This window comes from Chinchilla lanigera, unplaced genomic scaffold, assembly GCF_000276665.1.
Source record: "Chinchilla lanigera isolate Chin_1 unplaced genomic scaffold, ChiLan1.0 scaffold00020, whole genome shotgun sequence".
NCBI classification, from domain to species: domain Eukaryota; kingdom Metazoa; phylum Chordata; class Mammalia; order Rodentia; family Chinchillidae; genus Chinchilla; species Chinchilla lanigera.
Genome location: NW_004955421.1, coordinates 3,603,777 through 3,619,797, shown reverse-complemented (window position 1 = coordinate 3,619,797; position 16,021 = coordinate 3,603,777). Strand labels below are relative to the sequence as shown.

General features: G+C 43.0%; 1 protein-coding gene across 1 annotated transcript in view; it reads left to right on the top strand.

Moving 5' to 3' along the window:
• The first annotated feature begins 1,370 nt into the window (after positions 1-1,370).
• Positions 1,371-16,021, top strand: part of Dclk3 (doublecortin-like kinase 3) — a 25,100-nt gene continuing 10,449 nt past the window's right edge. The window contains exons 1-2 of the mRNA XM_013513810.1: positions 1,371-3,235; positions 13,653-13,785. Coding sequence (XP_013369264.1) covers positions 1,511-3,235; positions 13,653-13,785 — 1,858 coding nt within the window. The 5' untranslated portion in view covers positions 1,371-1,510. The remainder of the gene's footprint in view (positions 3,236-13,652; positions 13,786-16,021) is intronic.

Here is a 16,021-nt window from a genome sequence, read left to right as displayed (position 1 = left end):
ACAGTTGATTCAAATATACTTACTTACTTTTAACTTTTTCTTACAGGAAGCATAAGTGGCAGATTCCTGTGTGCAGGGTCTGACATATAGAGCTGTAGGGTAACTTTAATAATTCTTAGTCCATGCTCATGGTTTAGCTGAGTTACATGTTCTATTTTTTTTTCCAGATTTCTTTCCTGACTTAGATAGAAATTGGAAAAGCTGAACCACTTAATTCTGGCTGGTACAGTTGATCAGGAAATACAAAGTCTGATTTTATTCATGCACATTCTCATTATTTAAGCTTTGAACCATAACCTTAACCTAGTATTGGTTGCTTTATTATTTATTATTTTTTCCAGTGCTAAGGATTGCACATGCTAAAAAATATTCTGAGCTACACTCTTGACCTTGTCTTTATTTTAATAAGGTGAGAAAAAAACCAATCTATACTTAGATTGAAACAACCTTCAGCTTTATTATGCCAATCTCTAATGCAGGAGAGTAATATCCACTGTATTAGGTTGGCCTAGCAGTTCTTTGGATGCCAGGTGAAGCTGTGCATTCTTTTTGAGTAAATTATGCCACTAATTAAATGAAATTACAGTAAAAATAGATAATAAGATTATAAATAGAGCACTGATAACTGGAAATTACTCTATGTGTCCTTGCTATGTGTGAGGCACTCTGTTTAGTGCACTATAACCACTTTCTCATTTATTCTTCACAAAATCACTTCTCGGCCTTTTGGATAAGATCAAGTGTAGTATTCTTCACAAAAACTCTGAGAAGAACATGTCATCATTTCTACTTTATGAATGAAAACACTGAAACATGAGTGATATTTTCAAGTTAGTGGCTACTTTGAAATTAAAACATAGGTCTGTCTCAAACCTTGTGATCATTATCTGTTGCCATATTGTCTTACCTTGAGTGAGTTGAAGTTTTAGCTAAGAAAACTGCTCTGGGCAAAGAGGTGAGTTAAATCTGAATCCTGTAAAATTCCAGGGTATTCTGGCTCTGTGTTGTTTCCTGCGCAGCAAGCCATGGGTGTTTGATCTCAGTCCAAGAGGCTTAAAGCTCAGCTTCCTTTGTGTTCACAGGGCCAGGCCTTGCCTTGAGAGGGCTTCCAGTGCATGCCCCGTTTGGGGGCAGGTTGCCAGGCTCAAGGAGCCGCCTTAGACCAGTGCTGACTGGTCTGCACTGCAGATCTCTCACAGAGGAGACTTGGGGTCAGGTTGAAAATAGAAAGGCTCCAACAAGCAGAGCCACAGAAGCCATGCTTATAAACTGCAATAGCAGATTGGTGATCTTTAGTAAAGTTGACTGAAGTGTGAGGGGCTCTTTGAACTCATCCTGGCTAATACTCTGTTGTCTTTTTCCTCTTTCAGGACATCGAGGCCTATGTGACAATTCTCTAAAATATTTAAGCTCCAAAATCACAGAGCAAAAACTACAGAGCACCTGGCTTCCTGCTGGCCAAGGGAATCCAGAGAAATCACTCCTGGGCCCCCGTGGCTCTGTTGTGCCCATGTTCAGCCCTCAGAATGGCCTTCACTCGGTCCATTCTGAGAACAGCCCACTGAAGCCCAGGGTTGTGACCGTGGTGAGGCTGGGTGGGCAGCCCCTCCGTAAAGTCACCATGCTCCTCAACAAGCGGTCGGTGCAGACATTCGAGCAGCTCCTAGCAGACATCTCAGAAGCTTTGGGCTTTCCAAGATGGAAGAATGATCGTGTGAGGAAGCTGTTTAACCTCAAGGGTAGAGAAATCAGGAGTATCTCTGATTTCCTCCGGGAAGGGGATGCTTTCATAGCTATGGGCAAAGAACCCTTAACGTTGAAGAACATTCAGATGGCCATTGAGGAACTGTATCCTAACAAAAACCGGGCCCTGACCCTGACCCAGCACAGCCGGGCCCCTTCTCCAAGACTGAGAAGCAGATTTTATAGCAAGGTTCTGAAAGGGGGCCACCACTGTGGGGAAGCTGGGAGCGGCAGTGAGCCTGCCCAGAGCAAGGCAGTCATCAGGAGTCAGGGAAAGTCCGCTGTGGAGCCTGCGCTAGAAAACAAAGTGAGGGCCCAGAAGAAGTGGGTGAGAGGGAAACGGGAGCCTGAACCTGGTAGCAAGCTGCCCAGAGAAACCACTCGGGAGGAGGGGCATGCAAGTGGAGAGAAGCACCTGGGGTTGGAGATTGAACAGACCTCTGGGGAGATTGTCCGATGCGAGAAGTGCAAGCGAGAGCAGGAGCTCCAGCAGAGCCTGCAGCGGGAGAGGCCCTCCCTGGGGGCCAGTGAGCTGGACATAGGCAAGTGCCAGAGGTATGATGTGGAGAAACTGGTGAGGACGAGAAGCTGCAGGAAGTCTCCAGAGGCAAACCCTGCACATGGTGGGGAAGGACGGAAGGGTGACAACCATAAGAGCAGTCCCAGGAGTCCCACTCACGAGCTGAACAGGCCCAGCAAGAACACAGACAAGAGAGAGGACAGAGTCCCAGAGGATCAAGCAAGCCATCCTCAGGGAGCAGCCAAGATCAAGAAGGAGCTCACCGAAGCTCCTGCCGTGACAGAGGGGCCCAGGGATGTAAAGAAAGACATCAGGCATGTTTGCAAGAACAAACATGGTACCTGTCTCCTGAGAGAACACCAGACTGAGCTGGAGAGGCTCTCTAAAACCCGAGGGGAAGAAAAGGAGGCAGAAAAGGAGAAGAAGTCAGGTGTGTCAGGAGGGAGGAAGATGACTGTCAGAGATGACCCCCTTGCAAGGGTAGAGAAGGAGCCCAAGACCAGGCCAGAAGAGAGCAAGCCAGAACGGTCCAGTGGGCGGAAGCTGCGACCTGTGGGCATCATCACAGCAGACGTGGAGAAGCATTATGAGACTGGCCGGGTCATCGGGGATGGGAATTTTGCCGTGGTGAAGGAGTGCAGGCACCGTGAGACCAGGCAGGTCTATGCCATGAAGATTATCGACAAGTCCAAACTCAAGGGTAAGGAGGATATTATTGACAGCGAAATCTTAATCATCCAGAGCCTCTCTCACCCCAACATAGTGAAACTGCATGAAGTATATGAAATGGAAATGGAAATCTACTTGATCATGGAGTATGTGCAGGGAGGGGACCTTTTTGATGCCATCATAGAAAGTGTGAAGTTCCCCGAGCCTGATGCAGCCCTCTTGATCATGGACTTATGTAAGGCCCTTGTCCACATGCATGACAAGAACATTGTCCACCGGGACCTCAAGCCAGAAAACCTTTTGGTAAGCCTGATCTTCATTGCTATGGAAGAGGGATGTTTTTAAAAATATGGGATAAAATAAATGCTAATTGCTTTGTAGTTTACATGCTAGGACATTACTTATGCATTATATTAACATACTTGTTCCAGTATCTAAAGGTTTGGTTAGAGTTCATAACCACTTTCATTAAGTTATTGAAAAATAAACCTTCTAATTTATATGATATGGAAGGTGTTTCCTCATCTCTGGGAGAAAAATATTTCTCTCTTGCTCAGGTCCAAACCCAAGGTCTTATGCTTGCCACACAGGAGTTCTAACACTGGACGCATCCCCAGCCCATACTTTTCTTTTGATGCTGCCCATGTAGACTTCATTTCTTAATACTCACACAACGTCTGGCCTGGGTATTGAGAGGTCTGCTGGTGGCAGATGGTAAACAAAGCTTTCCCTCCAGGCTTTGTTTACTATCTGACTTCTCACTGAGACCCTTCCTGTGGCCACTTCAAGGGTAATATTTTGCCAAAGAATTCAAAAGGTGCAGCCCTGCAGCATTTTGTGTGTGGAGTAAAGGAGTGGTGCTAGACTCAGATCCTCTGCATTTGAATGCTGGATTTCTTAGTTACTTGCTCCAGGATAAGTCCTTTACGTATCCGGGTTTTAGTTCACTCATTTATAAGAAAAAATAGTGATAGTAATCTTGGGAGGTCAAATGCAGATTAAGCATTTAAGAGAAAAAGCAGCCCCTGATTTCAGGAAGCCAGCCTGGTATACACAGTTTGGCAGTGGCATTCTCCTGTTGAACAATTTCATGGGACACCAATGTCTGATAGGGCCACTCTGTGAAAATGATAGATCAAGAAAAAAACAAGGCCCGTTTATAATGTCCAAATACATATAATAACAAGAGCGTTGTCTAAGTCATTGCATTATTCTTCTTACCCTTAAATTAGAATTAAGATACCCAGTCATAGAATTACTCCTGCTTCCTGACACTATCAATCCAGGGCAGACCTCTGCTTCCTTCAGCTGTCCCTCAAATCATCTGTGACAGACCAAATTTTATAACCAGTCCTCTGAGCACTCTCTTACCTAGTTGCCAGATCCCAGTGACATGTCTCTTCCCTGTTGCAATGAGTCTACAAAACGGATGACCACAGGTACATTCCTGATGGGCTTCATCAGGACCTCACCCTCACCACCTGGAATCTTTATGCCACTTTGCTTTTCATAGCCCCTATCACCATCTGATGCATTCTGTATTTGCTTTTCTGTCCTCCTTAACTCACTGGAAAGAATGTTCCATGACAGCAGGGTCTTTGTTTTATTCAGACCATACCCTAAAACCTGGAACAGTTGTCACATGGTAAATATTTAACAAACAATAGTTGGATGAATGAATGAAGACCGCAACATGCTGCCTGGGAAACAGCAAGCATTCCATCAGAGGCAGCTGCTGTCATTGTTGATACATTAAAAACAACTCTGATATCAAGGTAGCTGTTGTGAATAAGCGTTCAAAGGCAGATTGCTACAGATAAAGCAATAGTGAACAGGGACTATGATTTCAGTGAGATGTATTAGGGGTAGCAGGTTTAGCCCATTTCCTTTCATTTCCACGGCTCTAGACCCAGGCGGCAAGCATCACCCAAGTGCATTCGTGTGTCTGTGAACTGCTCCCACAAGCAGAGTGAAACACGAAGTGAGTCAAACTAATTATCTGGCAAAATGAGGTCTGTGTTGACTAAGTCAAGGAAACTTGTTTTTGTCCAGTCTCATAGAATTGTAGAAGCAATTTGGCTGGTTGCCTGAGTGGTCCGAATTACCCTGAAATAACACTCTGTAAATTTAATTTTTGTACTAGCTGGCCTTCTTTTCCTTTTTTCACTCACTCTTTGATTATTTCGGTCTTCTGGGTCTGTGGTTAAGCATTTTCCAGGTACAATGTGCTTATACTATTTTTTTTTTTTTTGTTTTTCTCCGGTACTGGGAACTGAACTCACGACCTTGCGCTTGCCAGGCAAGTGCTTTGCCGCTGAGCTAAACCCCCAGCCCCTGCTTATACTATTTATTATGTGCACTTTGGAATTGCTAAGTGTTGTTTTTAGTGGCTCTGTTGTTTGCACTGAATTGTTTCACCCAAAGAGATTCTGATCACAGGCCCAAATAGATCCTGTGAACTGAACATTTAGGACATCTGCTTACTAAAGCGTTCTAAAAGTTATATGCTTTCTGAAATTTATGGGATGAGATCATTTTCCCTAAAGGACTGTTTTCTTTTGGGGACAGTTAGCCTAGCTTGTATTTTCTAACAAGGTGCTAGAGCCAATCTACTGCTTGGTCTATCCCTTGGGCAATAGGGTCTCTCACTTGTGTGAAGAGACTTATTGTTAGTAATTTTTAAATGGAGAATTAGCCCCATGTTAGATTATATGGAGAAGTTTGTTCAAGGAAGTAGAAATCTTGCAAGGAATGTTTGGTATGGACAAACTGATGGCCTCTGAAAAGTTGTTTGGCAGTTCTTCATGGTTGTAAATGTCAGTACTTGTGTGCTTTGGTGCAATGAATTGTGCACGTGCATGCACGCGCGCATGTGTGTGTGTGTGTGTGTGTGAGAGAGAGAGAGAGAGAGAGAGAGAGGGAGAGAGGGAGAGAGAGAGAGAAAAATGGGGCAGCAAACTGCAGAGTAGCTTTAATTTTTAAATCCCAGCACATGAGTTGTATATTTATAATGATTATAGTTAACATTTAGACTCCCTGCAACCCCCGATTTTGAAGAATGCCCATCTTTTTTTTCCAAATAAACCTTTTTTCTTTCATGGTGGTCTGGCTTCCTGAGGAACTTCAGAAAGCTAAACATTTAAGCCAGCTTTTTGTAAAATAGGTTAATGTATTAGCTCTTCTGTGGGCAATTTGTCAGCTTGCATTTATCTATATGGACAAGTCTGTCACATTTATAAAACATGTTTGTCCTTTCTCTTGGTGAGTGAAGTTCAATGTATTGTTTTGTGAGGAGTCTAAATGTTAGCCAGTACTTTCTTGCTTCAGATAGAGAAGAAGATAATGTTGGATTTGACAAATGTTTCATTGTCTGGGTTTAGGAAGATGCCATCTCTACATTTCCTGTTATGATAATTGCATTGCAAATTTGTTTGGTTTTCTAAGATATAATATTAATAAATATCTCCATAGTGAGTACTGCCCATCAATTAATATTCTTCAGTTTCTTTAATTTGTATTGTCAAACAATAATGCATTCCTTTAATGAATGGCTGCTGTTTCTATTAGGACTTATCTTTGCTAAGCTTAGGAAAGTCATTATCTCAAAACTAACTTTCATTACATAGCTGATTGTAACTGTTACTGCTCTTGGAGACTTTCTGAATGTGCAAAGAGTTAATGAATATAGCGAGCTTATCATGTTGTTTTAGTCAACAGAAATATTTATATCTGATAATTAAGCCCTAGAGTAAAATTTCAGGCCTATACTACCAAGTTCATCTGTTTCTATTGATCACATTGCCTGATAAGGTGTTAGTGTTCTTTTCCCCTAAGGCTTATTTAAACTCCTGAGATCTTGCAAAAAGAAATTTTAATTATGAGAATTTCCAGCTTGCAGAAATATCCACATTAATTGCTTCTTCTACCAGTATGTGCTTCCCTGGAGCTGCTGGAATGTGCTTCATGATGCTGGCTGGGCCCTGGGGAAGGAGGAAAGGAATTAAACAGGAGCCGGAGGAGTGACGATCAGACAAGCTCACCCTGGGGGATAGGAAGTGGACAGGCCAGGTTATTTATAGCTAATGGCAGAAATATTATACCTAATGACGAAAGCTGGGGGAGTAGGGTGGGAGAAGAGACTGAAAAGATGAGCAGAGTTATCTGAGAAACTCTTCTCTGGAATAAAAGGAAACAGGGTAGGTCCTCAATCTCAAAACAGGGCTGAAAGGAATGAGGTGGTGAGGAGGCTGATGTCCCTCAGATAACCTAGAGACACAGAGTATTAATTTCCCCAGCTGTTACCTCCTGCCCCCAATACAGGTGCCAGAGTTCCATGGTACTTGGAGCAAAGACCCCCAGAATCTAGGAGAAATGGTGGCGGGAGCTTAGGGACAGGTCATAACTTGGTTGGACAAAACTGGTACCCCATTTTGACCTCTTCTTGGTTTTAGGAATAACAGATGTAGCTAGATGTTTAATTACTGAATATGGCCAGCACAAGGGAACAGATTTGGCAAGGAGAATCTAGAAGGATGAGAAATAGCCAAAAGGAGTCCTTGCTCATCTCTGTTTTTATTTTCTATTTATTTATTTATTTTTTTTATACGGGAGTCAAACTCAGGAACTTGAGCTTGCCAGGCAGGTGCTGTGCCACTGAGCTACATCCCCGGCAAGCCATCTCTTTCGAAAGTAGACCAGTGTAACCATTTTGTGGATCTTAATTTCCTAAGTTCTTTGATACACAAGAAGGGTTCAATGATTATTGTTTTTAGTGGTTCTGTAATGCATAATTCTCCCCGATCAGCAAGACTTCCGCCAGCTCCAATTTCAGTGTCTTCTCTCCTCAGCTTCTAAAACAGAGCTGTTCAAGTATTAAGGCTCCAGGTATTCGTGAACATATGATATGCCATTCAGATTAATTAAACACTGAAAGTAACTACAAAAGCATATTCTGTTAGGTTATACTTAAGAAACATGGATTTCAGCAATAACATGAATCACTAAAGAAAAAGGACAGTGATACAGGCCTTAATTTCAGGTCATTTAGTTAAATTATAGCAAACTCCTCTTGTTCTCTTAATGTCTTTCTAAGGGAGTGTTTTATTGTGAGCCATTTGAGAATCTAAGATTAAGCTTCTTAAGACTCTTTATTTTCACGATGTCTGTACTATGAGGATGAAGCTCAGTAAGTCTCTTCTTCAAGTTTCCAAGATCTAAAGTCTAGTTGTCCAATGGCAGTTATCATGACACCTCCAGGTTCGGTTTTATCTTCTCCCACAAGTCTCGTGCTGGAAGTTACGTGAGGGTAAAGACCCGTGGCAGCAGCAGAGGAGGACAGTAGCTTGGTCTTGGGTGTGCAGTAGAGGTAAGAAGGGACAATTGACCAGCCTAAGGGTAAAGGCAGTAGTTGCCAATGGGTTGAATGTAGTGGGTAAGGAAAGTGGACTCAGGAGTGATTGATGTTTCTGGCCTTCAATGGAGTCAGCTGTGGCCCCATCTTCTTGATAGAGAAGGATGATTTCAGTGTGATTATGAGACAAGAGTTTGAGTTCAGGGTAGAATGAAACACGGAAACTAGGTGGAGTGTATACACAAGCCCTTGTTTCAGGTGTGTGTGTGTGTGTGTGTGTGTAGATCATAGAAATGGTACAATAGCTGAAGGCAAATGTAGAGAATATGAAGGCTGTATTAAGTGGAGAGCTGTGACTATCTTTATGTGATGATGGACCCCTTCTGTGGCTTTGGGAACTCTGTGAGTGGAAGAGGGTGATGTGAAGTATGTTGTAAAGTACGACAGTATCAGATTTGGCCCAGGAAACACCTACAGTCCAGTGTTCATTCCTTCATCAGTGGGACTGGCCGCCTCTAAACCAGACATTGGGTTTAAAAAGGTGCATCTTAGTGACTTTCATGCTCAGAACTGCCCCTGGCTTCCTGCCCCTGACTCCTTGCCACAGTTGGAATAAATGTAAAGCTTATTTCCGTGGCCTAGAAGGAAATAAATGTGGCCTCTGTGATTCTCTTCAACCACTCGCCCTGTCATTAACTCTGCTGTGCCCCTGCCTGCTGCAGTACCTTAGGTTGCCCGGAGTCCTGGGCCCTGGCGCTTGCTGTTTCTGCCGCCTGAAACCTTGCTGCTCAGATCTTAATGAGGCTTATTCCAACTTCTTTCAAGTGTTACTTCTTCTGGGAGTCCTTCCTTAACCCCTGCTACCGTCTGTGTCTGTACTGTCCCGCAGAACTTTCTGTGATGATGGAAATGAAATATTCAGTATCTATTTAATATTATTGCTGAAATCCAATGCCCAGTAGCCTTATGAGGACCCAGGCTAGACAAAAAAGCCTTTGTCTCATTTTTACTTTTTCTTTGCACTTACCACTGCCTGGCATTAACCTATACATTTGAATATTGCTTATAAATAGGAAAGAGCCTTCAAAGCATCAAGGCGTTTGTTTCATTCATTGCTGTATTTCCCATACTAGGAACAGTGCTGGGCACCTAATGAGTATCTAATATTTGTTAAATGGATGTGAGGTGTTAATGCAGTAGAAAAAAGCTGGTGTGATATATAGTCATCAAAAACCTGTTAGAGTTGAGTCCTGGGATAGGTCACAGGAAGCACTTTATCCTCACTGACTTTTTTTAATAGCTTAAAAAATTACATTATTTTTTACTATTTAAATGTAAGTTGATTTTAGGCACTGTCATTTTAAAGTAACTTGTTTTCTAAGATTGTCTCAGTCCTTATGGCCAGTTGACAATGGACCTTAAAAGGAAAAGGTCCAAAGAACCGTGAAGGATCAGCTAAGAAGTTAGCAAAAACTAAATAAATTTTACCAAGGTCTTAGTTTTTAGGGTAGCACTTTCTCTTTGATTATACTTTGCTGCCATCATCTGTTCAGAGATGAAAAGTTGTAAGATCACATTTACACTGATGCACTGTTGAAGGACAGAGTAGAGCCTAAACATTTAGAAAAATTCCTCTTGAGAATTATGTAAATAATCTGGATTCAAAGTAAGACATTTTAGTATGGCTGGAAAGGAGGAGATAGAGATAGACAAATAACCTTCATTACAAAGCTGAGTAAAGCAATCTCTGGCACTCTTTCAGTTAGAGGGACTGAAACCCGAGCCGAGGAGGAACATGACCCAGAACAGTGAGTTTAGATAAACCAGAAGGTGGGGTGAGGGCAAGGTGAGAGGTGTGCAAAGGAGTTCCACCAAATCTGGTAAAGCCTGGATGGCTTTCTGAGGTAAGGGCACTGAAGTGTGGCATTTAGAGGGGTCTTTTGACTGCCTTGATGACCACCTAGTGCCATGTCAGCTGAGAGTCCTGAGACTCCTCACTGCCCTGATTGAATAATACCTGGTGTGTGATATTCTGCTCTGGGCATTTGGATGAAAACAGGCATTGATGGCATGGGATCATTTATCCAAAACTTACTGTTCATATCGTGGATCCCTTGGGCATCTTACAGAAGAACTAATTTTGGTTCAGTGGGTCTGGGGGAGTGGAGAAGCTCCTAAATGATGTTGATGGTCCTTGTCCTGGGGCCATGCTCAGAGTAAAGAGAAAAAAGAGAGAGTTGATAGGCCAGGAAATCAGGTCCTACGAGGTTTAGCTACCAGGGCAAGCTGGGGCAACATGGTACTTGTTTCCCATCTTTGGAAGGGATGTGTCCTTATTCAATGTCACCCCCCAAACAAGAGTTAGAAAACAAGGACAGTGTGGGATTCTGAACCAGCATGGGTGAAATCTCACAGGTTAAGCTAGCTGTAAATGGGAGGAACTCCATAAAGTTGTCATGGAGGCTTCCATCTTGAGGTTTCAGTTGGAGTTGAACAACGGTCTTGTAGAAAGCTGTTTTAGATACATTTCCTGTTTGGGCAGAAGTTTGAATTTGATGGTCTCTGACATCCCATAGAATCCAGGATGAAGAATTGTTCCAGGAGTAAATTACTCACTTAATTTCAAGGATTAAAACAGGAAGTGTTCTGAAGCCAAGAATGGGCGATGCAAGGCAAAACCAACCCAAACAACTCACAGGCAGAGTGAGACCTTAAATGAAACGAAGCTGCGTGTGTAGGTGAAACAAATGGCAGCACTGAAGAGTATTAAATAATTCCTGTGACAGAGGCTGGAGGCAGGAGAATTAAGAACACTTCTTGGAAGAGACAAACCCACCACTGATCTTGACCCCCTGGGGCCCTACTCATGTGGTGGCTGATGCCCCAGGGTGGTCCCGAGACTCAAAGGGAAAAGCTGAACAAGAGGAGGCATAATAAATGTTAGAAAGGCCCATAAAAGAACTTAAAAACAGATTTGGCATTTTCAAAATGTATCCATCACCATCTGGGCATTTCACATAATCAGTTTTCAAGAGAAAATCCTGAGTTTCCAAAACATTTCACCTGCTACTCCTGGCTCACCATAGCCAGGTTTTGAAATCGAAAGTTTCCACAAGGAGTGGAGTGTTTCGGTTGCTTTGTGATAGGAACACACATCTTATTTTGCTGGATTCAGTTGGTCAAATGCTCTCGATGCTGGTTATTTGGGTGGGAATATTTACAAATGTTTTTGAGGGACATATTTTTTTTTCAAGCAATTACCCAGCAAATGTGATTAATGGAGACAATCCATCTGGTAATTGTAGGCACCATACTATTTTGTTTTCCTTCCCTTCCAAGCTAGATTTTCTAACCTAGATTATTCTGTTGTCCCTTGTGGGCCATGTCTTTATATGCAGTTCAAGCAGAATTGTATTTTAGTGCAAATCTATGACTTTCCACCTAGTTAGGTTAATAGTGGAGGCATTGATTAGATTGTGAAGTGGTGACTGAGCTTCAGTAGTTAAGACACATGCTCCTTATATAGGTGTTAGTTTCTTGGCGGGAACTAAAGTAAACGCAGGGAAGTTACTCTTGTCGGGAGAGATTGAGAGATGGCTCTTTCACCTTGCATTGCTGGATGTGGCCACTAGCTCATGGGGCACAGAGAGAACCAGAGTTCCCCCATTGCCTTCCCACTCCTAAGTGCTGGAGCAGTGTTGGGAATGTTTGGCTCACTTCCAGGAGATATGTGAGAGTGTGTGCCTACAGACAAGTTGATAATTTTTGTTACAGCTCTGGTGGCACCAGTGAATCTCTTACTTGGCTAAAATTGCCTACATTTATTCCAGTAGGTTCTCACATAGCAGTCTGATTAGCTGTTTAGCTCACCTTTGGTCCAGCATTCAGCTTCTATGATGAGATATGGGACAATTGTTATTTCATCCTACTTGAGAGGTGCAAACTAGTATTGAAGGAGGCCAGAGTTTTCCTCAAGGCAGAAACTGCTCCCATGGTGTGGTGGTCCCAGTGCATCCTGAACTTGCAGTAAGATGTGACAGGTTTGTCCTCCCATTCATTCTTCCTTTCCTTTCTTTCTTCCCACAGGAAATATAGCGTACTTTTAGTTTTGTTATTTCTTGCACAGTGACATACATACTGGTTACACTTACCTCTTGAGATATGTTTCTTTCAGTTTAAGACCCAACATTTCCTAATAATCCTCATCTTATATGCAAATACCTTGAGGCTGAATGAAGGGTCTGCCCTTCACTTGGCAGTGGGAACTGGTTTAGCAGAGATTCAAAAGGCAACCGCCTGGACTTGTTCAAGGGAATGAGACTCATGTGGGATAAGTTTGAGGGTACCAAGGGGGCATGAGTTAAGACTCTATTTATTCGGTGTGTGGGTAGCGATTTCTTTTCTCTATTGTAAAAAATGACTAAGTCCACCCTTCTCTAGAGCCTAGTGCAAGTCCTAGGCAAACTGAGACTATTGGTCACTGGGTGGCACTTTTCTAGGTAGACTACAGACATTGAATGGAACTCCTGGCACAAGCTTATTTGCTGAAAGTTATCACACCCCCTCCCATCCTCTTTTTTAAACAAATAATGAAACAGAGGCTCAGCTGGGTAAAGAAATGTGTCTAAAACCTTCAGTTGCCCATTTCGTTCTTTACCCCGCCCCCCACTTAGGCCTGTGTTTAGCATCCCTCTCCTGCTTTATTTGCGTACTTCATTCTCATTCCTAGTTCTTTGTCCTTCTTTCCCAGCTTCTACCCAGCCTTTACATTATCCAGAGGCATCTTCTAGTTCTCACCAAAGCCAGTCTGTGCTCAGAGCATCACCGATCCTTGTTCTGACTCGGTGCTACCCAAAGGACATTTTTCAATATTCTGACTAGGGGTTAGTTACAGACCAGTGCAGGGTTCATGGCCTGCACTGCTGAAGCACCCCTGCTCCATTTGCTAAGCTGCTGGTTTGATACGGCTCTAATTAAAACAAAGCAGGATCAAGGAAAGAAGAGTCCCTGGAGAAAGGTGTGTGTACTGCTTTCCACAAGTCACAGGAGGTTGTTGAGCACTTGACTGTGCTCAACATGTGCTTGACATGTGCTTGACATGTGCCTAGCACAGTAGGGAAACTGACTTTAATTAATAAACTTAAAAGGCTCCCTGTGACAATACGAATGGCACAGTAAGTCTAAGTTTGGTTGTTTCATTGACCCCGTGAGTAGTTATCGCTGAAGTCATTGGATTTGTCAGCATTGGGCTAAACTGTAAGCTGCTTCAGGCTTATTGTTTTTTAGCTTGAGTCTGCATGCTTGTTGTCTTATTAGTGTTCCTTGTTTGTTCTCATCACAGCTTTGACGGTTTGGAAATTTTGCTTGCAGGTTCAGCTAAATGAGGACAAATCTACCACTTTGAAACTAGCTGATTTTGGCCTTGCCAAACGTGTGGTGAGACCTATATTTACTGTGTGTGGAACTCCAACTTATGTAGCCCCCGAAATTCTTTCTGAGAAAGGTAAGTGCTACACACCAGCCTGTGGTCTTCTAGGTCACCTATTAACAGACGTCTTCATTTTAATATTTGGTATTTTTCAATATGGAGCAATTGAAAATCTCTGAGTTGTAACTAAGGTTTCAACTTAGATTTTAATGAAAACACTTGGAGCAGGCTTCCTTGACCAAAGCATGAGAACTTTTTCCTCATCAGTTGTTAGAAAAAAAGAAGGAACAAAAATATGAGCTTAACAGTCAGGACAGGTTTGTTCAGAACAAGGCTGAGAGGGACCACCCTGGCACTTAGACCAGACCAGTGACTCTTGGTCAGGCTTTAAGGTCTTTTGTAGGGTTGTGAGCATCAAAGGGCGCCTGTGAGTGGGAAGGTTCAGTGAAAAGGACCCTTGGCTCTCCGCTAGAGATAAGGCTTGAGGAATGCAGGGTGTGGTGGCTGGCTGTCAGGAGCAGTGCAGAAGCATGTAATGGGAGTGATGGGGGGAAGCTGTGGTGTTTGGGCCTTATTAACTGGTGATTATACATCTTCAGCAGATGTGGAAGCATAAGGGGATGGGACAGGCTTAAACTGTTTTGTAGTTAGTGCTGGGTGGCTGCAGTTGGGTTCCTTCATCAATCAAGGCTTCTTGTTACAGAGGACACATTTGTGTGTGTGTGTGTGTGTGTGTGTGTGTGTGTATGCGTGTCCATGTGAATACATGTGCAGGACAGTGAGGAAGGATGGGCAGAGAATTTTATGCAGAAGCAGAGCAAGCAAGGTCATTTTTTGCCACTGACCCAAGCCTACTTCTAAGGGGAAAGAACTGAAACAGTTTTTATGGAATTTGGTGTGAAAACTCTTTCCCAACCTTGCACTGAAGGGAAAATGGGATGTCATTTCAAACTTTGCAAGTATTTTTTGTCTATTTGTATATTGTTTGAGGATCTGATAAACTGTCTTAGTAATATAATTTACAAGGTATGTAAAAAAGAAATATTTATTATATGGCTCTATGTAAATGATGGTTTCTGACTGGTGTGGCACTCCAGAAGGAGTAGATTTACCCACCCCGGTAAGATGGGAGGATTCTGGATAGGTTGCAGGCTTGGTCATAGGGAGAAGGGGAGGCACAGTTTCTCTACAGCAGAAGCATCGGAAAACTAAGAGAGGAGACTACAGCATGCATAAAGCTGGGTTGCAGACACTTGGAGAAAACTGCCCTAAGTGCACCAGAGAGCAGCACAGTTGGTGGGGTAGGCTGAGCCTCGGTTCACCACAAATGGGGAAGTGTTTAGTCTTAGAATGAGCAGCATGATCGCCACCTCAGTGCTGTGACAGAGGGGCAGGAAAATACTGAGGGCGGTGGAAACGTTGGTGAACTGGGTAAAAGAAGAAAAACAAATGGATAGCATGAACACTGGCGGAAACCACACACTGATGTTAGCACCAACCAAAACAGAGTGTTGAAAAGAAATGGGGGAAGGGGGCTAGGGAGAGTTGAGACTGAACACAGTGGTGTTGTAGAGGCATCAGAATGGAGATGTCCATTGGTAAGGAAGGGAAAACTTCAGCAGAACGTACAGTTTTGAGACTTGTCAAGATGATGGTTGAGCCAATGAGATAACGAGCTCCTTCAGGATGCCAGCATGGATAGCTAAGCATGGACCTGAGTGAGGTCCAGAGTCCTGGCATGAGAGAAAGAAGAAGAGGTCAGCAGAGGGCTGGGCCACCTGAGAAAGGAGGAGGATCGGGAAGTGCAATGACACAGAGGCCAGCAGTAGATTTCCAGAAGACAGAGAAGCCCAGCAGAATCAGCACCCTTCAGGAGAACTGTGTAGAAGCCATCCACATTGGCCAGAAGGAGCTGGGTGTGATGGCACACACTTGTAATCCTACAGTAGCACTCTGGAGACTGAGGGTCAGATCACAAGTTTGAACACCGCCCAGACAACTTAGTGACTTAGCAAGATTGAATTTGAAAAATGAATGAACAAACAAACAAACAAACAAATAAAGGGCTGGGGATATAGCTCAGTGTGAAGGCCTTCAGTCAAATCCCTAGACGAGGGGAAAAAGCCAAAAGAGTTCATTAGTGACTTATTTTTTAAATTTATTCTAGCTGATTTGTATTTTGACAGACTTGTCTGAATTTTTTTTTTTTTATTTTGAAGATAAAAGGAGGGAAACATTAACAGACATACAACATTTTACAACATATCACAAGCACAATACAGACAATACAGAGTTACAAACAAAGTGGTAG